This window comes from Paralichthys olivaceus, chromosome 21, assembly GCF_024713975.1.
Source record: "Paralichthys olivaceus isolate ysfri-2021 chromosome 21, ASM2471397v2, whole genome shotgun sequence".
Lineage (NCBI taxonomy): Eukaryota > Metazoa > Chordata > Actinopteri > Pleuronectiformes > Paralichthyidae > Paralichthys > Paralichthys olivaceus.
In genome coordinates this window covers 449,736-464,049 of record NC_091113.1, presented here as the reverse complement: position 1 = coordinate 464,049, position 14,314 = coordinate 449,736, and the positions used below count along the sequence as shown (strand labels likewise).

General features: G+C 46.4%; 3 protein-coding genes across 6 annotated transcripts; 1 reads left to right on the top strand and 2 right to left on the bottom strand.

Annotated features, from left to right (window-relative positions):
* Nucleotides 1-256: 256 nt before the first annotated feature.
* cox11 (cytochrome c oxidase assembly homolog 11 (yeast)) lies at nucleotides 257-4,820 on the bottom strand. Of its 3 annotated transcripts, none has more exons than XM_069517233.1 (5): nucleotides 4,620-4,820; nucleotides 2,044-2,405; nucleotides 1,812-1,967; nucleotides 1,559-1,684; nucleotides 257-1,434 (listed from the first exon to the last, which is right to left on the bottom strand). In XM_069517233.1, the coding sequence occupies exons 2-5, from the start codon at nucleotides 2,353-2,355 to the stop codon at nucleotides 1,246-1,248; spliced, it is 783 nt and encodes a 260-aa protein (XP_069373334.1). In that variant the 5' UTR covers nucleotides 2,356-2,405; nucleotides 4,620-4,820; the 3' UTR covers nucleotides 257-1,245. The 3 variants fall into 3 exon arrangements, with proteins under 3 accessions (XP_069373334.1, XP_019968584.2, XP_019968585.2); XM_020113025.2 differs by lacking the exon at nucleotides 4,620-4,820 and adding an exon at nucleotides 3,017-3,149; XM_020113026.2 differs by lacking the exon at nucleotides 4,620-4,820 and adding an exon at nucleotides 3,017-3,132 and having other exon boundaries at nucleotides 2,044-2,420.
* Nucleotides 4,091-7,654, top strand: LOC109645928 (chromobox protein homolog 2-like). 2 transcript variants are annotated; one of them, XM_020111611.2, is made up of 5 exons: nucleotides 4,091-4,255; nucleotides 4,352-4,395; nucleotides 5,001-5,066; nucleotides 5,192-5,261; nucleotides 5,350-7,654. In XM_020111611.2, exons 1-5 carry the CDS (start codon nucleotides 4,190-4,192, stop codon nucleotides 6,757-6,759), a joined length of 1,656 nt encoding a protein of 551 aa, XP_019967170.2. In that variant the 5' UTR covers nucleotides 4,091-4,189; the 3' UTR covers nucleotides 6,760-7,654. The 2 variants fall into 2 exon arrangements, with proteins under 2 accessions (XP_019967170.2, XP_019967171.2); XM_020111612.2 differs by lacking the exons at nucleotides 4,091-4,255; nucleotides 4,352-4,395 and adding an exon at nucleotides 4,751-4,924.
* Nucleotides 7,655-11,282: 3,628 nt separating this feature from the next.
* On the bottom strand, nucleotides 11,283-12,680 carry nog3 (noggin 3). The gene has a single exon (XM_020111610.2). It carries the CDS (start codon nucleotides 12,296-12,298, stop codon nucleotides 11,630-11,632), a length of 669 nt encoding a protein of 222 aa, XP_019967169.1. The 5' UTR covers nucleotides 12,299-12,680; the 3' UTR covers nucleotides 11,283-11,629.
* Between the last annotated feature and the right edge of the window lie 1,634 nt (nucleotides 12,681-14,314).

The following is a 14,314-nucleotide window of genomic DNA, read 5'->3' as shown; positions in this document are numbered from 1 at the left end:
GATTGGTCCAGCCGTTGAGTTGCTAGGGAAACCACGAGCTGGGATTTGTCGCCAAGGACGTCAATCAATAGGTGAGAGGAGCATCCCACTTCCTGTCAGAGCCTCCACAATAAAAGCATGACAGCAGAGCTTCAAACTGAAGCCTTTTACATGAACAGTTGAAGCTCGTCTCCTCTGCTGCCCCCTGGTGTCCACAAGAGGCAGATACAGTCGAGTAGTGACTATAAACCTGAACAAATTTCACATCTTCATCTGATTGAAATCTCTGCATCAGCCATATTTATTGATCTTTATCAATTCAATAATCAACTATAAAATAATTTAATCATCATTTACAATAACAGTCTGTGACACACCATCAGATCAGCAGAGCGGTGCGTCCAGGAAACAGTTCAGTTCTGATGTTTTTCTCTTCAGTGTCGCGACCAGATGAACCAAAGAGCTTCTGTCTTCCACTGAGGCCGAAAACTGGTGTTAATAAATCTGAGTGTTCTAAAACCAACACCTTTTGTCTTCAAGGGCTTTTCCACGAGGAATCTTGGAATCGATTTATTCTGTCGTGTTCCGACACTGAGCTGTGAATAACTTAGTCTCACGAAAAAAAATCTGCAAGGCTGCATCAGCATCAATGAGTCGCAGACACACTATAAATAAAGATGGACGACATGACAGTGCCCAAAAAGTGAAGCCAAAACATCTGGTTGCCCCCTGGCTGCTGGCTGCAGTATAGCTCATAAACCCTCCTCCACCATGTTAGCAGATGGGACATGGACCAAACTAAAAATCAAAGTAGACGTTAAATAAATGTTTGTAAAGATGTTTCTGTCATTTCAGCTCGTTCTCATCTCACTGATGTGAGTGATTCTGATCAGTTTGGGTTTATTAGTTATTTGATGATATAAAAACAAGATGTCTTGATTGACAACTGAGACTGACTCAGGATTGGTCGAGAGCGTGTATGGGCGGGACCTTGATACCGCAGCTCCACCCCACGATCACTACTGCACAGACTCTGACTGCAAATGATGTAATCACCACAAGATGGAAGCGTTCGTATCTGAGATATTTTGGCTTCATTTCTGGAGACGTGTCGTCGTCTCTGGTTGAAGCTTCGGTGTCAAAGAAAGAAGTCTTGGATTATTTTTCTTCTTTTCCTGCGTTACTGACTCAGACTGGGATAAGAATCAAACCTCGGCCCAGGTTCAGGTCTCACTGCGTCCTCTCCGTGCGGCAGCGGCCGTTGGCTCAGTTGTAGCTGTATCCAGGCAGAGGGAGTTTCTCGCCCTCCTTGGCCTCGAAGAAGGTGTATGAGAGGGTGATGGTGCTCACTCGGGCCATCCTGGGGTCCTCGTCGAACTCGGGGTCAATGTAGAAGAAGACGGGCATGTCGACCTCCTCGTGTGGGTTCAGACGCTGCTCCTCGAAGCAGAAACACTGCACACGGGCGGCAGGAAAACACAGCGGGATGCAGGAAGTAAATATTACTAAAAGGTTATTAAAGGTGTAACTGAGAGAAAGAGAACAAAATAATGTTTGACATCGAGATGATGACTCGTACCTGGATCTTGTTGAAGTATTGTCCCGCCTCAAAGGGAACCACGTTGTAGGTGGAGATGCCGATGATCGGTTTGTCTGTGGGGTTCTTGGCTCTGTAGAAAGCCAGCGCTGTCTCACCTGGAACCACCTGCACGACACAAACAGTTTAAAACCTTCAAATCTACAGATGAACAGTCTATGACAACGTTTCCTCTAAACTTCAGTTTATGAAGCTGATGTCCGTGAAAAGTGGTTGATGGTGAAGTCGTTCTTACAAAGATCTCCGACTGCTGCGGTCTGAAGTTCCACTGCATGCTGGCGTGTGTGTCGGCGTTGAAGGTGATCTTGAGAACACGCTCCTTCACTGGCTTCATCGTCTCCACCACACTCGTGTCGTGGCCGGCCACCGCCGTGCCGCCGAGCCCAGCCGCCTGTCAGACAAACACAGGGGTCACACAGGGGTCACACAGCTGGGGGTCAGGAGTTTTAGTCCATCCCCGTCCTCACCTGACAGTAGAGTCTGTAGAGTGGCACCGCAGCGTACGACAGGCCGATCATCCCCACCCCGGCTGCAGCGATGTACGTCAGCACCGTCTTGTTCCTGGTCTTCCAGTCTTCCTCCGGACCCCGGCTCTTTCTGCCTCGGCTCTTGGCTCCTCGGCTCTGGACGCACAGGGGAAGCCTCCGCTGCAAGAAGTGTTCAGTCTGAGAGTGCAGCATCCTGCCGGCATCAAACCGCAACGTTCGGACGCATTTTGACAACAGTGTGGAGACGGGAGGGGAGGGGAGGGGCGGACGCAGCAGGAGAGACAGCAGCATGGCCGGTCCTGGAGTCAGTTCACACCTGAAGCTGCAGCAGGGACAATCACCTGGAGGACAGACAACTTCAGCTCTGAACGTTTCATTATCAGTCCGTCAAATGATATTTGTTTTGTCTAATATACACAAATCACAGTTTGTCTCATCGATCTTAACAAGGTGCAACATCGTCTGTTCATAACTCAGCAAGAGTCAAACCATCACCAACAGTAGAAACCTCAGAAACATGAGTCAGTGTGCTCTCCTGAGAGGACGACACAAGGCTCAGCGTCTTATCAGCGGCTGCTTTAATGTGACCTGAGCAGGAAATAGGAAGAAATCTCTGAGTCAGACTCTGACGAGCCGAATTTACCGGTGAACCGAGTAGAACGTAGAAAAGTCTCGTGTGTTATTGTCACGTGAGCGTTATTGAGACAAAACACAGAAAATACTTCGTTTATCAAGTTTTTACCTCGAGCTCTGTTCGTGTGTTTAAACGTGCAGTGAAGTATAGTTACGGTTAAATACGATTATTGCAGTAAAATGACATTGTTCTGATCTTTATCGATCTTTAATTGAAAAAATGTTAAATTTAACAAACGAGAGTCGATGCAACAACAAGTTCAGTCTCATGGTGTGAATGAATAAAAGGTTATTAAAGTTCAGATTTGAAATGTTTTACCTGTGACTCTGCGGCTCCGACACGATCACTACCATGTTACACACGTAACTGTGGTGCGACGCAGAACGCGCTCCCCCGGACTGAGCTCACCGGCACAAAGGTTCCGCACTGGTTTCTTCTTTGTGTACTTGTGAGGACCAAGTAACGACCACATTACTCCAGTACCATTCAAATGTAATGGATTACTCATTACTCCACCATATTGATTTTAATACATTTATTCTACAGTGATTCACATTAAAACAACTTTTCTACTCTGGTGTGTTTTCATTTAGTGTCTAGTTTTGTGTTTCATTATTATTATTATTAACAACACATTAAAACTTATATTAAACTAAACCTCTGACCCTCAAGTCCATGGATGATAATTTATATAGTTTTTATTATTTACTTTATTTTAGTTTTATGTGTGGATGTTGTGTTCTTATTTGTTTTAATAATAATTTTAATATTTTGTGTAATTCATTTATTTTATAAAAAGAATTACCCTTTATATTTTTTTATTTTCATCTATATTTGATTTTATGATATATTATATTTAAAGTCGTTCATGTGTAATGTTCTGGTGTATTCTTGTGTTTATTTGATTAATTTAATGAACATAATTTTAATATTTTGTATTTCCTTTTGTTTGTATATCTTATTTTGCATTAATGTGTTTATGATAGTTATACACGATTAATTGATTAATAGTGTATGTGTTTGCAGTATTTCATGTGTACTGGTGTATGTGTTTGCAGTATTCCCTGTGTACTGGTGTATGTGTTTGCAGTATTCCATGTGTACTGGTGTATGTGTTTGCAGTATTCCATGTGTACTGGTGTATGTGTTTGCAGTATTTCATGTGTACTGGTGTATGTGTTTGCAGTATTTCATGTGTACTGGTGCATGTGTTTGCAGTATTTCATGTGTACTGGTGTATGTGTTTACAGTATTCCATGTGTACTGGTGTATGTGTTTGCAGTATTTCATGTGTACTGGTGCATGTGTTTGCAGTATTTCATGTGTACTGGTGTATGTGTTTACAGTATTCCATGTGTACTGGTGTATGTGTTTGCAGTATTTCATGTGTACTGGTGTATGTGTTTGCAGTAACACCGTGTTTACATGTGACGGGATCTACGGTGGCCGTGTGAGGTCAGAGCGCGTGTCCGCGGAGGGGCTGCGGTAGTAATGGAGGGGGTCACAGTCGGCCAGGTATTTGACGCAGAATGTATCCTCAGCAAACGGCCCAGGAAGGTAAGAGCAGCCGGTACCGGTGCAGCGGGACCCGGGGAGGGAGCAGGCGGGAGTCGGTGTGTCTCTGACGGTGTGTGTGTGTGTGTTTGTCCGCAGGGGAAGTTTGAATATCTGGTGAAGTGGAGGGGGTGGTCGTCCAAGTAAGTAGCTCACTGCTAACCGCTGCTAACCGCTGCTAGCCCCGCTGCTAACCGCTGCTAGCCCCGCTGCTAACCGCTGCTAGCCCTGGGGATAGTTCTGGAGCTAACCGCTGCTAGCCCGCTGCTAGCCGACACATCCAGGAACAATGCGCGGCTGTGGCCCGGTGTCCGCGTCTCCACAGCGGCGGTAAAACACCAGCTCACCCCGCAGCCGTGGAACTCACCGTCCAACAGCCGCCGCTGCTCCTCCCGTTGTCCGGTTCCTCTGTGTTTTCACACCGGGAGGCTAGTGCTGCAGGACCGGGAGCAGCCGCGGGCTCGGCCGGGTCACCTGAACGCCTCACCGGACACGAGCTTTAATCATGACCGTTAAAAAGCTCCAGTGAGACGTTCACTGACCCGAGTCCTGTTCATCACATCATTATTATCTGACAGTTTAAACACTGACACATCCGGTTCATCATCAGGGAGGAGAACAACACGAGGAGCTTCTGATGGATCCACTGAAACTATTAGAAATGTGTCGCAGGTTAATTCTCAGTGAACTGATGGTTTGTTAGAAATGTCCAGGGCTCTTGATTCTAACGCTCATCTCATTTGTTCAGACACAACAGTTGGGAACCAGAGGAAAACATTCTGGACCCCAGGTTACTGGCAGCGTTTCACAAGAGGTGGGGTTTTCAGTTGTTGGTGAGATTGACATGAAGTTCAACAGGATTGAATGTTGAGTTTGAGTGTTTTCAGATTCTCTCGGTTAGTAACCGACCTGAGGTTTAATGAAGTTGTTTGTTTTTAGAGAACAAGAGCGGGAGCTGCTGTTCCAGAAGAAAGGGAAGAGGCCGAGAGGTCGACCGCGGAAGATTCTGGTGAAGCAGCTCGGCTTCGTTAATTCTGATTCACCTTCAGCTCCTTCACTTTCACTCATCATCATCATCTTCTTCTTCTTTTCGACAGCTGGCACCAACCACGGCGAAGGACAGCCGCTCCTCGTCCTCCTCGTCCTCCGTCCTCTCGTCGTCGACCTCCTCCTCCTCAGAAGATGAAGAGCACACAAAGAAGGCAAAGCCCGGCCCCCGTGTCCATCCCGTCCCCCAGAAGAGGCCCCAGATCATGCTCGCCAAACCCGACCCCCCCCTCAAGAAGAAGCGTGGGAGGAAGCCGCTCCACCCCGACGTGAGAGCATTACGACAGGCGAAGAGCAGACCTCCTCCTCCTTCTCCTCCTCCTCCTCCCTCTCCCTCTCCCCCACCGACTCCTCCTCCACGCCACCACCAGGTCCTCAGACCCTCCAGAGACGAGGCTCGGCCTGGCGTGAAGAAGCCGCTGCAGCCGGCCAGCTTCACTTACACCGGCCTGAGCAGGAGCTCCAGAGATGTGGCCAGCTCCGCCTCCTCCGCCAGCAACTTCTCTCAGACCGCCGCCGCCAAACCCGGAACGCTCAGCTGCATCTGGACCAACCGCTCGCTGTCCTCCTCTGCTCCGTCCTCCTCCCACCACAAAGCCACTCTGTCACCACAAAGTAAGAACTCTGTGTCCGAGCTGAAGCGCTCCATGTCAGAATCCGGCAGCGGCAGCTTCAAAGTGTCTCAGCTGAAACAAAGCAGCGGTTCAGCATCGATGAGTCTTCACAGCAGCTTCAGCGGCGGCCAGGCGGCGGCGCAGCGCTCCCAGCTGAGCCAGAGGAGGCAGGACGCTGTCGGAGGTCAGAGCACATTGGTTCAACACAAACAGCAGAGCTCCGGTGTCTCCAAACAGTCATCACTGGCCACATCTCGAGAACGAGCCAATCAGGCGCTGAGCCTCCGAGCCCTCAACCTGCAGAGCGTCAGCAAACCACCGGGTGCTGCCGGATTCCAGAGCAACAACACAGGCAGCGCTGCAGCGTCAAGGTCGAGCTTAAGGAGCGGCAGCATCGTGATTAAGGGAGGAGTGGCGAGTATGAAAGAGACTCGAACATCAGCGTCAGGGCAGCGTTCCGGTCTGACCGCAGGTGGCGCTGCAGAGCAGGGCAGGGGGAAGGACATGCTGGCAGGAGGCAGCTCTGGCCGAGGGAGCAGCGGCGGGAGGCAGGAGGACAGGAAACACGGGCTGAACTCTCAGAGCCGGAGCCTGAACGAGCTCAGCACCGGAGACTCCGACGAGACCAGCAGCAGCGAATCAGAGCACGGCGCCTCCCTGTATCCCAGCAACAGCCGGCCCAGCCTCGGCAACAATGCCACCGAATCGGACACAGAAACAGACTGGCGGCCGACGCGGAACCTTCTGGAACACGTGTTCGTCACTGACGTCACGGCCAACTTCCTCACGGTGACGGTGAAGGAGTCTCCCACCAGCGTGGGATTCTTCAATCCACGAAACCACTGAGGCAACGTTGACGCTGCGGCGGCCCGCGGAGCTCTGCCGGAGCCGACGCCCTCCTGCTGCAGCTCTCAGGGTTCCTGCGCCGCTCGTCTACAAACAGCTCGTCACTCTCAGACACTTTTACTCCTGGAGACGTTTCGCAGTTTCATCCAGTGACGTCAAAGGAGGAAACTCAACAGACAGATCGTCATGGACACGAATCTCCTGCTGTTTGTTGAAACATCGTAGGAACTCAGATGTTGAGACGCTAAGTTCAGTCTGTGTGAGGAGGAGTCTGGTCAAGTATTCGACAGCATCACCACAGAAACAAAACACTTCAAGTGTTAGGGCCGGTTTAAATCTACTGATGGATGTACGACGCCACCTCTTCAGTGCCTCAGGTTCCACTGCCGCCGCTCAGCTGCTCGCCAGGATTAGTTTGATTAGGACGTTTGCTCGTCGGACCTCCAAACACAATATGTGGCTTTATTTTCCAGAGCAGCATGTTTTGAAAATATATTAAAAAAAGAAAAAAAAAAAAAAGAAGTGAAGTCCGTCTGTGATCCGTGAACTTTGAACCATGAACTGATCCCACGTGGGGTTTTCAAATCGTCTTTTGTTGTTGGACCAAAGGTGTTTCGAATGTGAACGCTCCTGTTTTTAATTTTCTGATTGTTCCCTGAACGACGCACAGCTGATTCCTCGCCCTGATCTCTGTTCTGAGACGTTCCTGCATCACAACATTTCTCACTTTTATACAGTTTTAAAACGTTTTACCGTCACAGTGTCTTTGAAATATGTGTTAATTTATATTGTAAATATGATTTCTGTTTCTTCATGTTGATCTTTATCTGGTGCTCATGTTGGTTTATTAGCTTCGGACACGTGTAGCCTCTGAAATAAACCAGAACAACCTGAAGTCTGTCTGCGGCTGCTGTTCACACCTTCACCAGTAGGTGGCTCTGTCAGGCAGCCAATGAAGCTGCTCAGTGTCAGAGGTCAGAGGTCACGACACCAACTAAAGATAAGTTCACTTATTATTAGAAGTTCATGTTGAAGAACAAACAGCTTCATCATTATTATAGAATTGTTGTTTTATAATGTGAGTAAAGTTATACACCTGGAGGCCGAGTTATCAATTATTGCTCATCAATGTAATTATGATCTCTTTATATAGAACCTTACAGGAAATGCAGCTTTAGGTTCTTTATAACAGAATTTACATACAAATATATTGATAATGAAATTTTTCACAGTTTTCTGTGAGTTTATTAATCAATAAGTTTCAGGTTTGAAAAATAAACTGAGCAGGTGAAATAATCAACTCATCAATAACCAATAATAAACCACATGAACGGATCTGATTCATGAGTGGACAGTTCAAACACAAAACACATGTATGTAACATGATATATACATGTAAATATATTATTATATTAATATGATCATCAGTGGGACAGAGCTGGATGTTTACACACACATCACTGCAGTAGCTGAGTAAATGTACTTAGTTACACAAACAAACATACAACTCATCACACAGGGATGATGTCTGCAGGACAGCTGGCAGCAAGTGTGTGTGTGTGTGTGTGTGTGTGTGTGTGTGTGTGTGTGTGTGTGTGTGTGACTGACAGCAGCTATCATCCCACAAAGCTGCAGATTCAGTGATTTATGGTCGGAGCTGCACAGACGTGGAATTTTCCCAAAATAAGTTTGAGTAAACAGTTGGTGACAGAGAAGCCTCACAGCTCAGTGGTATGTATAAACAGTTAGAGCAGTGTGGAGCAGTGTACACACACACACTGACACTCACAGACACACACTCACACAGACACACACACATACACACTGACACAGACACACACATGTTTTTAATTGTAACGTTATTCTTTAGAGTAATAATGATTTTACACTAAACATCATCAGCACAAACTATTTTTAAACAAACAATTAATAAACAATTAAATTAGAATTCTAGAAAATAATCAATTGGTTAAATTGAAATAATCGTTATCTGCAGTTCTGGGTTTGTACCGAATATTAATATTTATAACGTTTTTCACAAAGTGCGACACTTTGATTCTGGATGACCGACAGAATAAGAGCTTGTTTCTTGAATATGACAAAAATAAAAAATATATAAAACCAGGCAACAACTACACACACACACACACACAGACACACACACTGCTGCCAGGTAATCCCAGGCTGCAGTGTGTGTGTGTGTGTGTCTCTGTGTGTGAGTGAGTGTGTGTCTGTCTGGACTGAAGGAGTCTCCCTCTTGGCTCAGACTGTCATCAATCTGCTGCTGAACTAACACCATTGACTGTCAACACAAACCTGCAGCCTGTTAACACACACACACACACACACCTACACACACACACACACACACACACACACACACACACACTGTCTGAATTCTTTGGATCAACCTCATCACAGTAAAATGTGGTGACGTCGTTTGACAGAAAAACGAAACGTTTCCTGTTGCTCACGAGAAACAAACTTTGTTTTTATTTGTTTCTTTTCTTTCTTATTGAGTCTTTTTCTATAACGAACGCTTCATCATCTAAACTCACTCAAACTTTTTACTATTAAACTTTTTGTGGCCTAATTTTTGTTTTTCATAACTCTGGAGAAAAGTATTTAATTTATACAGTACAAAAGTGTGTGTGTGTGTGTGTGTGTAGGTGTGTGTGTGTGTGTGTGTGTGTGTGTGTGTGTGTGTGTGTGTGTGTGTGTGTGTGTGTAGGTGTGTGTGTGGGTGGACATGGCGGCCGTCGGGCCTGGCAGTGGGCGGCTGCAGATGCCGCCTGTCTCCTCGCACCACAGTGAAAATCTTGAAACATCTCAGTGTAACATCCGACTTCTGCTCCTGTTTTTACGGCTCATCACCACTGTGTGTGTGTGTGTGTGTGTGTGTGTGTGTGTGTGTGTGTGTGTGTGTGTGTGTGTACATGCACTATATCAGTGTGTGACTGAGGCTCAGAGGATTTTTATATTTCACCAGGATCTCCTGTGGAGGAACTCAAAGTTTCTGTTGTTGTTACTTTAAAACAAAAAAGACGCGTCCAGTTCTAACGATGTCACCGTCGTGGCAGTACATCCACCAGAGGGCAGCACAGAGTCAACACATGTTGACCATAGGGGTTGTGATAAAGTTCATATTGTCTCAGGTGAATAATAACGATTCTGTAGTTTCTGTCAAACACAAAGTTTCTCCTCAGAAAGTTTCAGCATACGATTGGCTACACTGCCCCCCCATGGTTTCCTGTGGTACTGCTGCAAATCATTAAGCTTCAGAATATGAACGATCAGAGTCAGGGTTGACCTCGACCTGAATCCTCTCTGCAGCAGAGATAAGAGTCTGTTTGAATCCTTCACCTCCTTCCTCCTTCCATCACTCCGACAACATCACATTAGTTCTTCAGACACACACACACCTCCTCCTCCTCCATCAGAGGAGCAGACTCTGTCCTGAGTCTCATTAACAGACGAGTCAAGGACGCGTCGTGAATCTCTGACATATTTTCACATCTGAGGACGAATGAGATGAAAAGTTTTCAGCAGCTTTGAACCTGAACCTGGAAAATCCTCCAGTTTCTTTAATCAAGGAGAAAACGTCTGATACGCGAGAGGAGGAGGAGGAGGAGGAGGAGGAGGAGGAGGAGGAGGAGGAGGAAGAGGAGGAGGAGGAGGAGGAGGAGGAAGAGAAACTAAGAGGTGAGGTGATGATGAGACATGTTCAACCTCAGCAATGAAGATGATGATGAACGTGATGATGTCATCACCACTGAGAAGTTCGACTGATGTCAACATGGGCAGAGTCAACTACAACTCCCATGATGCATTTCAGTAACAAACATCCAATCACAGAGCTCCATTCTTTAAAATCGAATCATCTTGAATCTGAATCTGATTTTTAATTTACAGCTTCTCTGATTCACTCTTCTTCTCCATAGCAACAGCAGCCGAGGCTTATGGGTAATGTAGTGTTCAAACGCCTCGAGGAAAATTCTTCATGCTCAGTTCACAGACGAACTGATTATATGAGAATATATTTATTCTGGTGGTCAAAGGTCAAAGGTCACAGTCACGTCATGTTGACGTGACTGTGTTCTGTGTTCAGCTTCATCCCTTTTTTCACACTGAGGTCAAACTCACTGTTTATGTACTAAAACTTTTAAAACTTTTTTTTTCTCCAAATGATTTTTACTTCCCTTCTTCATCCGCTGGATTCAAAATCTTTATGAAGAGAAAAACACATTTTAAATTCATGTTATGAATCAATGTTCAATAAAAAGTCATTTCTAATCTCTCAGCTGTTTTGTGATGAACCTGTTTCGTTTTTAATTATTGTATTCAGCTAATTGAATTAATAATAATGATCCCAGGGAGCATTTCTTTTTAATACTCTCAGTATATTACTTTTACTCAAGGACCATTTAAAATGCAGGACTTGCAGTATTTTTACTTCCCTGAGTAATTGGATTACTTCCTCCGCCTCTGAGGAGGTGAAAAAAGAGAAAAAATTAGTTTGAGTATAAGTTTGAGTGAAGCAGCTTTTTATTTTTAGGAAGTTTTTTAATCATCGTCACTGAACAATAATTTACAAACAGCTTCATTCATTTAATCACAGAAAGTAATTGATTCTTCATAAATACAAACAGATACATCAAATACAGTGGATCTGATAATATGATTTATAATAATACTGAAGTTCATCAGATAAAAACATTTACACCCTCACACTGTAAAAAACACCTGTTTTAATGATTTGTAATAAAAAGATTTTTCAATCATCAGTGAAATTTAGATTTTGTTGTTATGAGTCATGAGAATTTTTTTTTATTCAGTGTTTTTCAGTTTGTGTATCGAATAACGACGAGAGTCAGGTCGGACACGCGCACTTGCACTCTGAGATGATCGGGTACTGAACCGGGATCCAAGCGCACTTGAGGCCGCCTCTCCTCTGCAGACAGCGCCACCTCAGGATGGTGAAGTGAGTGGACCTGGAGGGTCTGCAGAGCATCCCCTCCGGCACCGAGCAGGACCTCTTACTGAGGCAGCTCCCCACCTTCACGTAGCGCGGCCAGAACCTGCTGCCCAGGTCGTTCCATGCGTAAACCACCGGACAGAACGCGTACGACCACAGCCACAGCTGCAGGCGCCTCCGGAGCTTCTTACTCGGCTTCTGCTTCTTCCCGTGCTGCACCTCGAACTCCATGGCCCGGATCTCTTTGGGCATCGCCCCGGAGAGTTTCTGTCTCGTCTCTGCGTCGCTCACATCCTCGTTCCCTGAGTACTTGTCCTCCGGGGAGGACACAGACATGAAGTGCGGGTCGAAGTGGCTGCCCATTGCGCTCCGGAGCTCCGTCTCATTCAGGTCCTTCTCCTTCGGGTCCAGCACCGGGTCTGGGTCCTCCTTCAGCTCCACCACGGGCAGAGTGTCACTGGGGATGGGGCGGAGGAGATAATAGTGTTGGCACATTCCCTCTTCGATCCTGAAGCCCATAGAGAGAACGAGCAGAAACACAGCAAAGAAATAACAGTTATCCATGTCCTCAGTGCGCGTCCACAGCGGCTCCACAGCTCAGTGCGCACAGTTCATCCAAAGACTCAGTGCGCACAGTTCATCCAAAGACTCAGTGCGCACAGTTCATCCAAAGACTCAGTGCGCACAGTTCATCCAAAGACTCAGTGCGCAAAGTGCATCCACAAACACACTCAGACGTTCTTCTCTCAGAGTTTGACACAGGAATCCAACAGGCAGCTTAGATCGCAGAGGAGCGGATCCTCACAGTCCATGACTCGGATCCCTGCGGGACGACAGGCGGCCTCAGCCCCGGACTCCCCCGGTCAGCAGGTCCCGGTGAAGCCGCTCAGCGCCCCGCAGCTCGCTGCACTCTGTCCGCATGTTGGCGCACCGGCTCCCGCTGCTCCGAACTGAAGGAGCCACAGACTGCAGCCAAATATCCAGCAGGGCGGTGATGTCATCCAACCCCCCCCCCCCCCCCCCCACACACAGCAGTTTACGCACAAGCACTAGTTCACAATCCACTGAGCATATATCAATATTCATATATGTATATTTCAGTAGTTGATGTAAAGTTAAATGTGACAGTAGTGATGTTTACGTGAAGTTTTACCAGCAGAATAAACTTTAGAGCAGAAACAGTTGATGATAATAAGTACATAATAACTGTTAATCAAGATCAAAGACTGTAAATCAAGATCAAAGACTGTAAACAAAGACAATGACATCTCCACTTCCTCCAGATAATAAGCAAAAATATCTCAGATACGAACACTGCCATCTAGTGGTGATGATGTTATTTGCATTCAGAGTCTGAGTAGCAGTGATCGTGGGGTGGAGCCGTAGTATCAAGGTCCCACCACGCTCTCAACCAATCCTGAGTCAGTGTCAGCTGTCAATCATGACGTCTCCGCCTGTTCATCAAATAACTGATTCAAACCAAACTGATCAGAAACACTTGAACAAACATCAGAGAGAGAAGAACGAGCTGAAATGACAGAAACCACTTTGACAAACATTTATTTAACGTCTACTTTAAGTTTTAGTTTGGTTCATGTCTCATCTGCTAACATGGAGGAAGTTTAGGACCTATACTGCAGCCAGCCACCAGGGGACGACTGAGACATTTTGGCTTCGCTTTAGAGGAGCCGTCATGTCGTCCATCTTTATTTACAGTCTGGGGTTCGAACGTCTCCGGTGTTTCACATGTTTCTATAACGTTCGTACGAACTGATCTTGAAACTTCTCTTTCAGCCACTCGAAGATTTCAAACCAAAAAGATTTTCAATCGGTAAATCATTGACGAAGTCGTTTTAAGAAATAAGATGAGTGGACAGGCAGATTCTTTTTCATCTGTTTTGAGAAATGAGCCGTTTAAAGAGTCTGTTCTCTTGTTGTACTCTCACGTCGACTCCAGCAGCCAATAAAAAAGCAGAGAAAGATACTTAAATGGTCACAATTCATTCAATTAGTGAACGCGGCCGGCGCTGGCTCTGAGCAGACTCCTGCAGCCGGGAGGCCACAACCGTTGGAATGTTTGCTCATGTTGTAAAGGTTGAATTATGAGGCTGATAAAAAACAACTCTTGTCTGAGACGCTGATGCAGAGAGAGCGGGGCGGAGATAAAGACCCGACTGTGCTGCTGTGGACGCCGCTGAGCTCGGGACAAACAGACCCTGAATGTGGTGAACTGGTTCCTGCTGGGAATCCCACCGCTCAGGGTTAATGTGCCCACATGGAGCTTTAACGCCGCAGTATATGGCGTGACCTGTGACCAGTGGTGGCGTCCACACGTTTCTCTGCTCTGTAAAAGCAATTAGTGACACGTCCGCTGCTTCATAAACTCACATCACAGGTCTGAGTCTGTGGAGCTGTGAGGACTCGTGGTGCAGGAGACGTCCCAGGTTCAGGCAGCGACACAGAGACACGACCCGCCCAACACTCTGAATAACTGAGGTTCAAATCCCTGTGAGACTACGACTCAGTAAGAATCATTTTAAGTCTGTCTTAAATTTGAACATCTGAAATAACAAAATGTGA

Coding starts and splice junctions, on each gene's coding strand:
- nog3 (XM_020111610.2), bottom strand. CDS start 12,298: ATGGATAACTGTTATTTCTTTGCTGTGTTTCTGCTCGTTCTCTCTATG.
- cox11 (XM_069517233.1), bottom strand. CDS start 2,355: ATGCTGCTGTCTCTCCTGCTGCGTCCGCCCCTCCCCTCCCCTCCCGTC. Junction 1,685..1,811: donor CGCAGCAGTCGGAGATCTTT/GTAAGAACGACT, acceptor TGTGTCGTGCAG/GTGGTTCCAGGTGAGACAGC. Junction 1,435..1,558: donor AATACTTCAACAAGATCCAG/GTACGAGTCATC, acceptor GCCCGTGTGCAG/TGTTTCTGCTTCGAGGAGCA.
- LOC109645928 (XM_020111611.2), top strand. CDS start 4,190: ATGGAGGGGGTCACAGTCGGCCAGGTATTTGACGCAGAATGTATCCTC. Junction 4,396..5,000: donor TGGAGGGGGTGGTCGTCCAA/GTAAGTAGCTCA, acceptor TCATTTGTTCAG/ACACAACAGTTGGGAACCAG. Junction 5,262..5,349: donor GTCGACCGCGGAAGATTCTG/GTGAAGCAGCTC, acceptor TCTTTTCGACAG/CTGGCACCAACCACGGCGAA.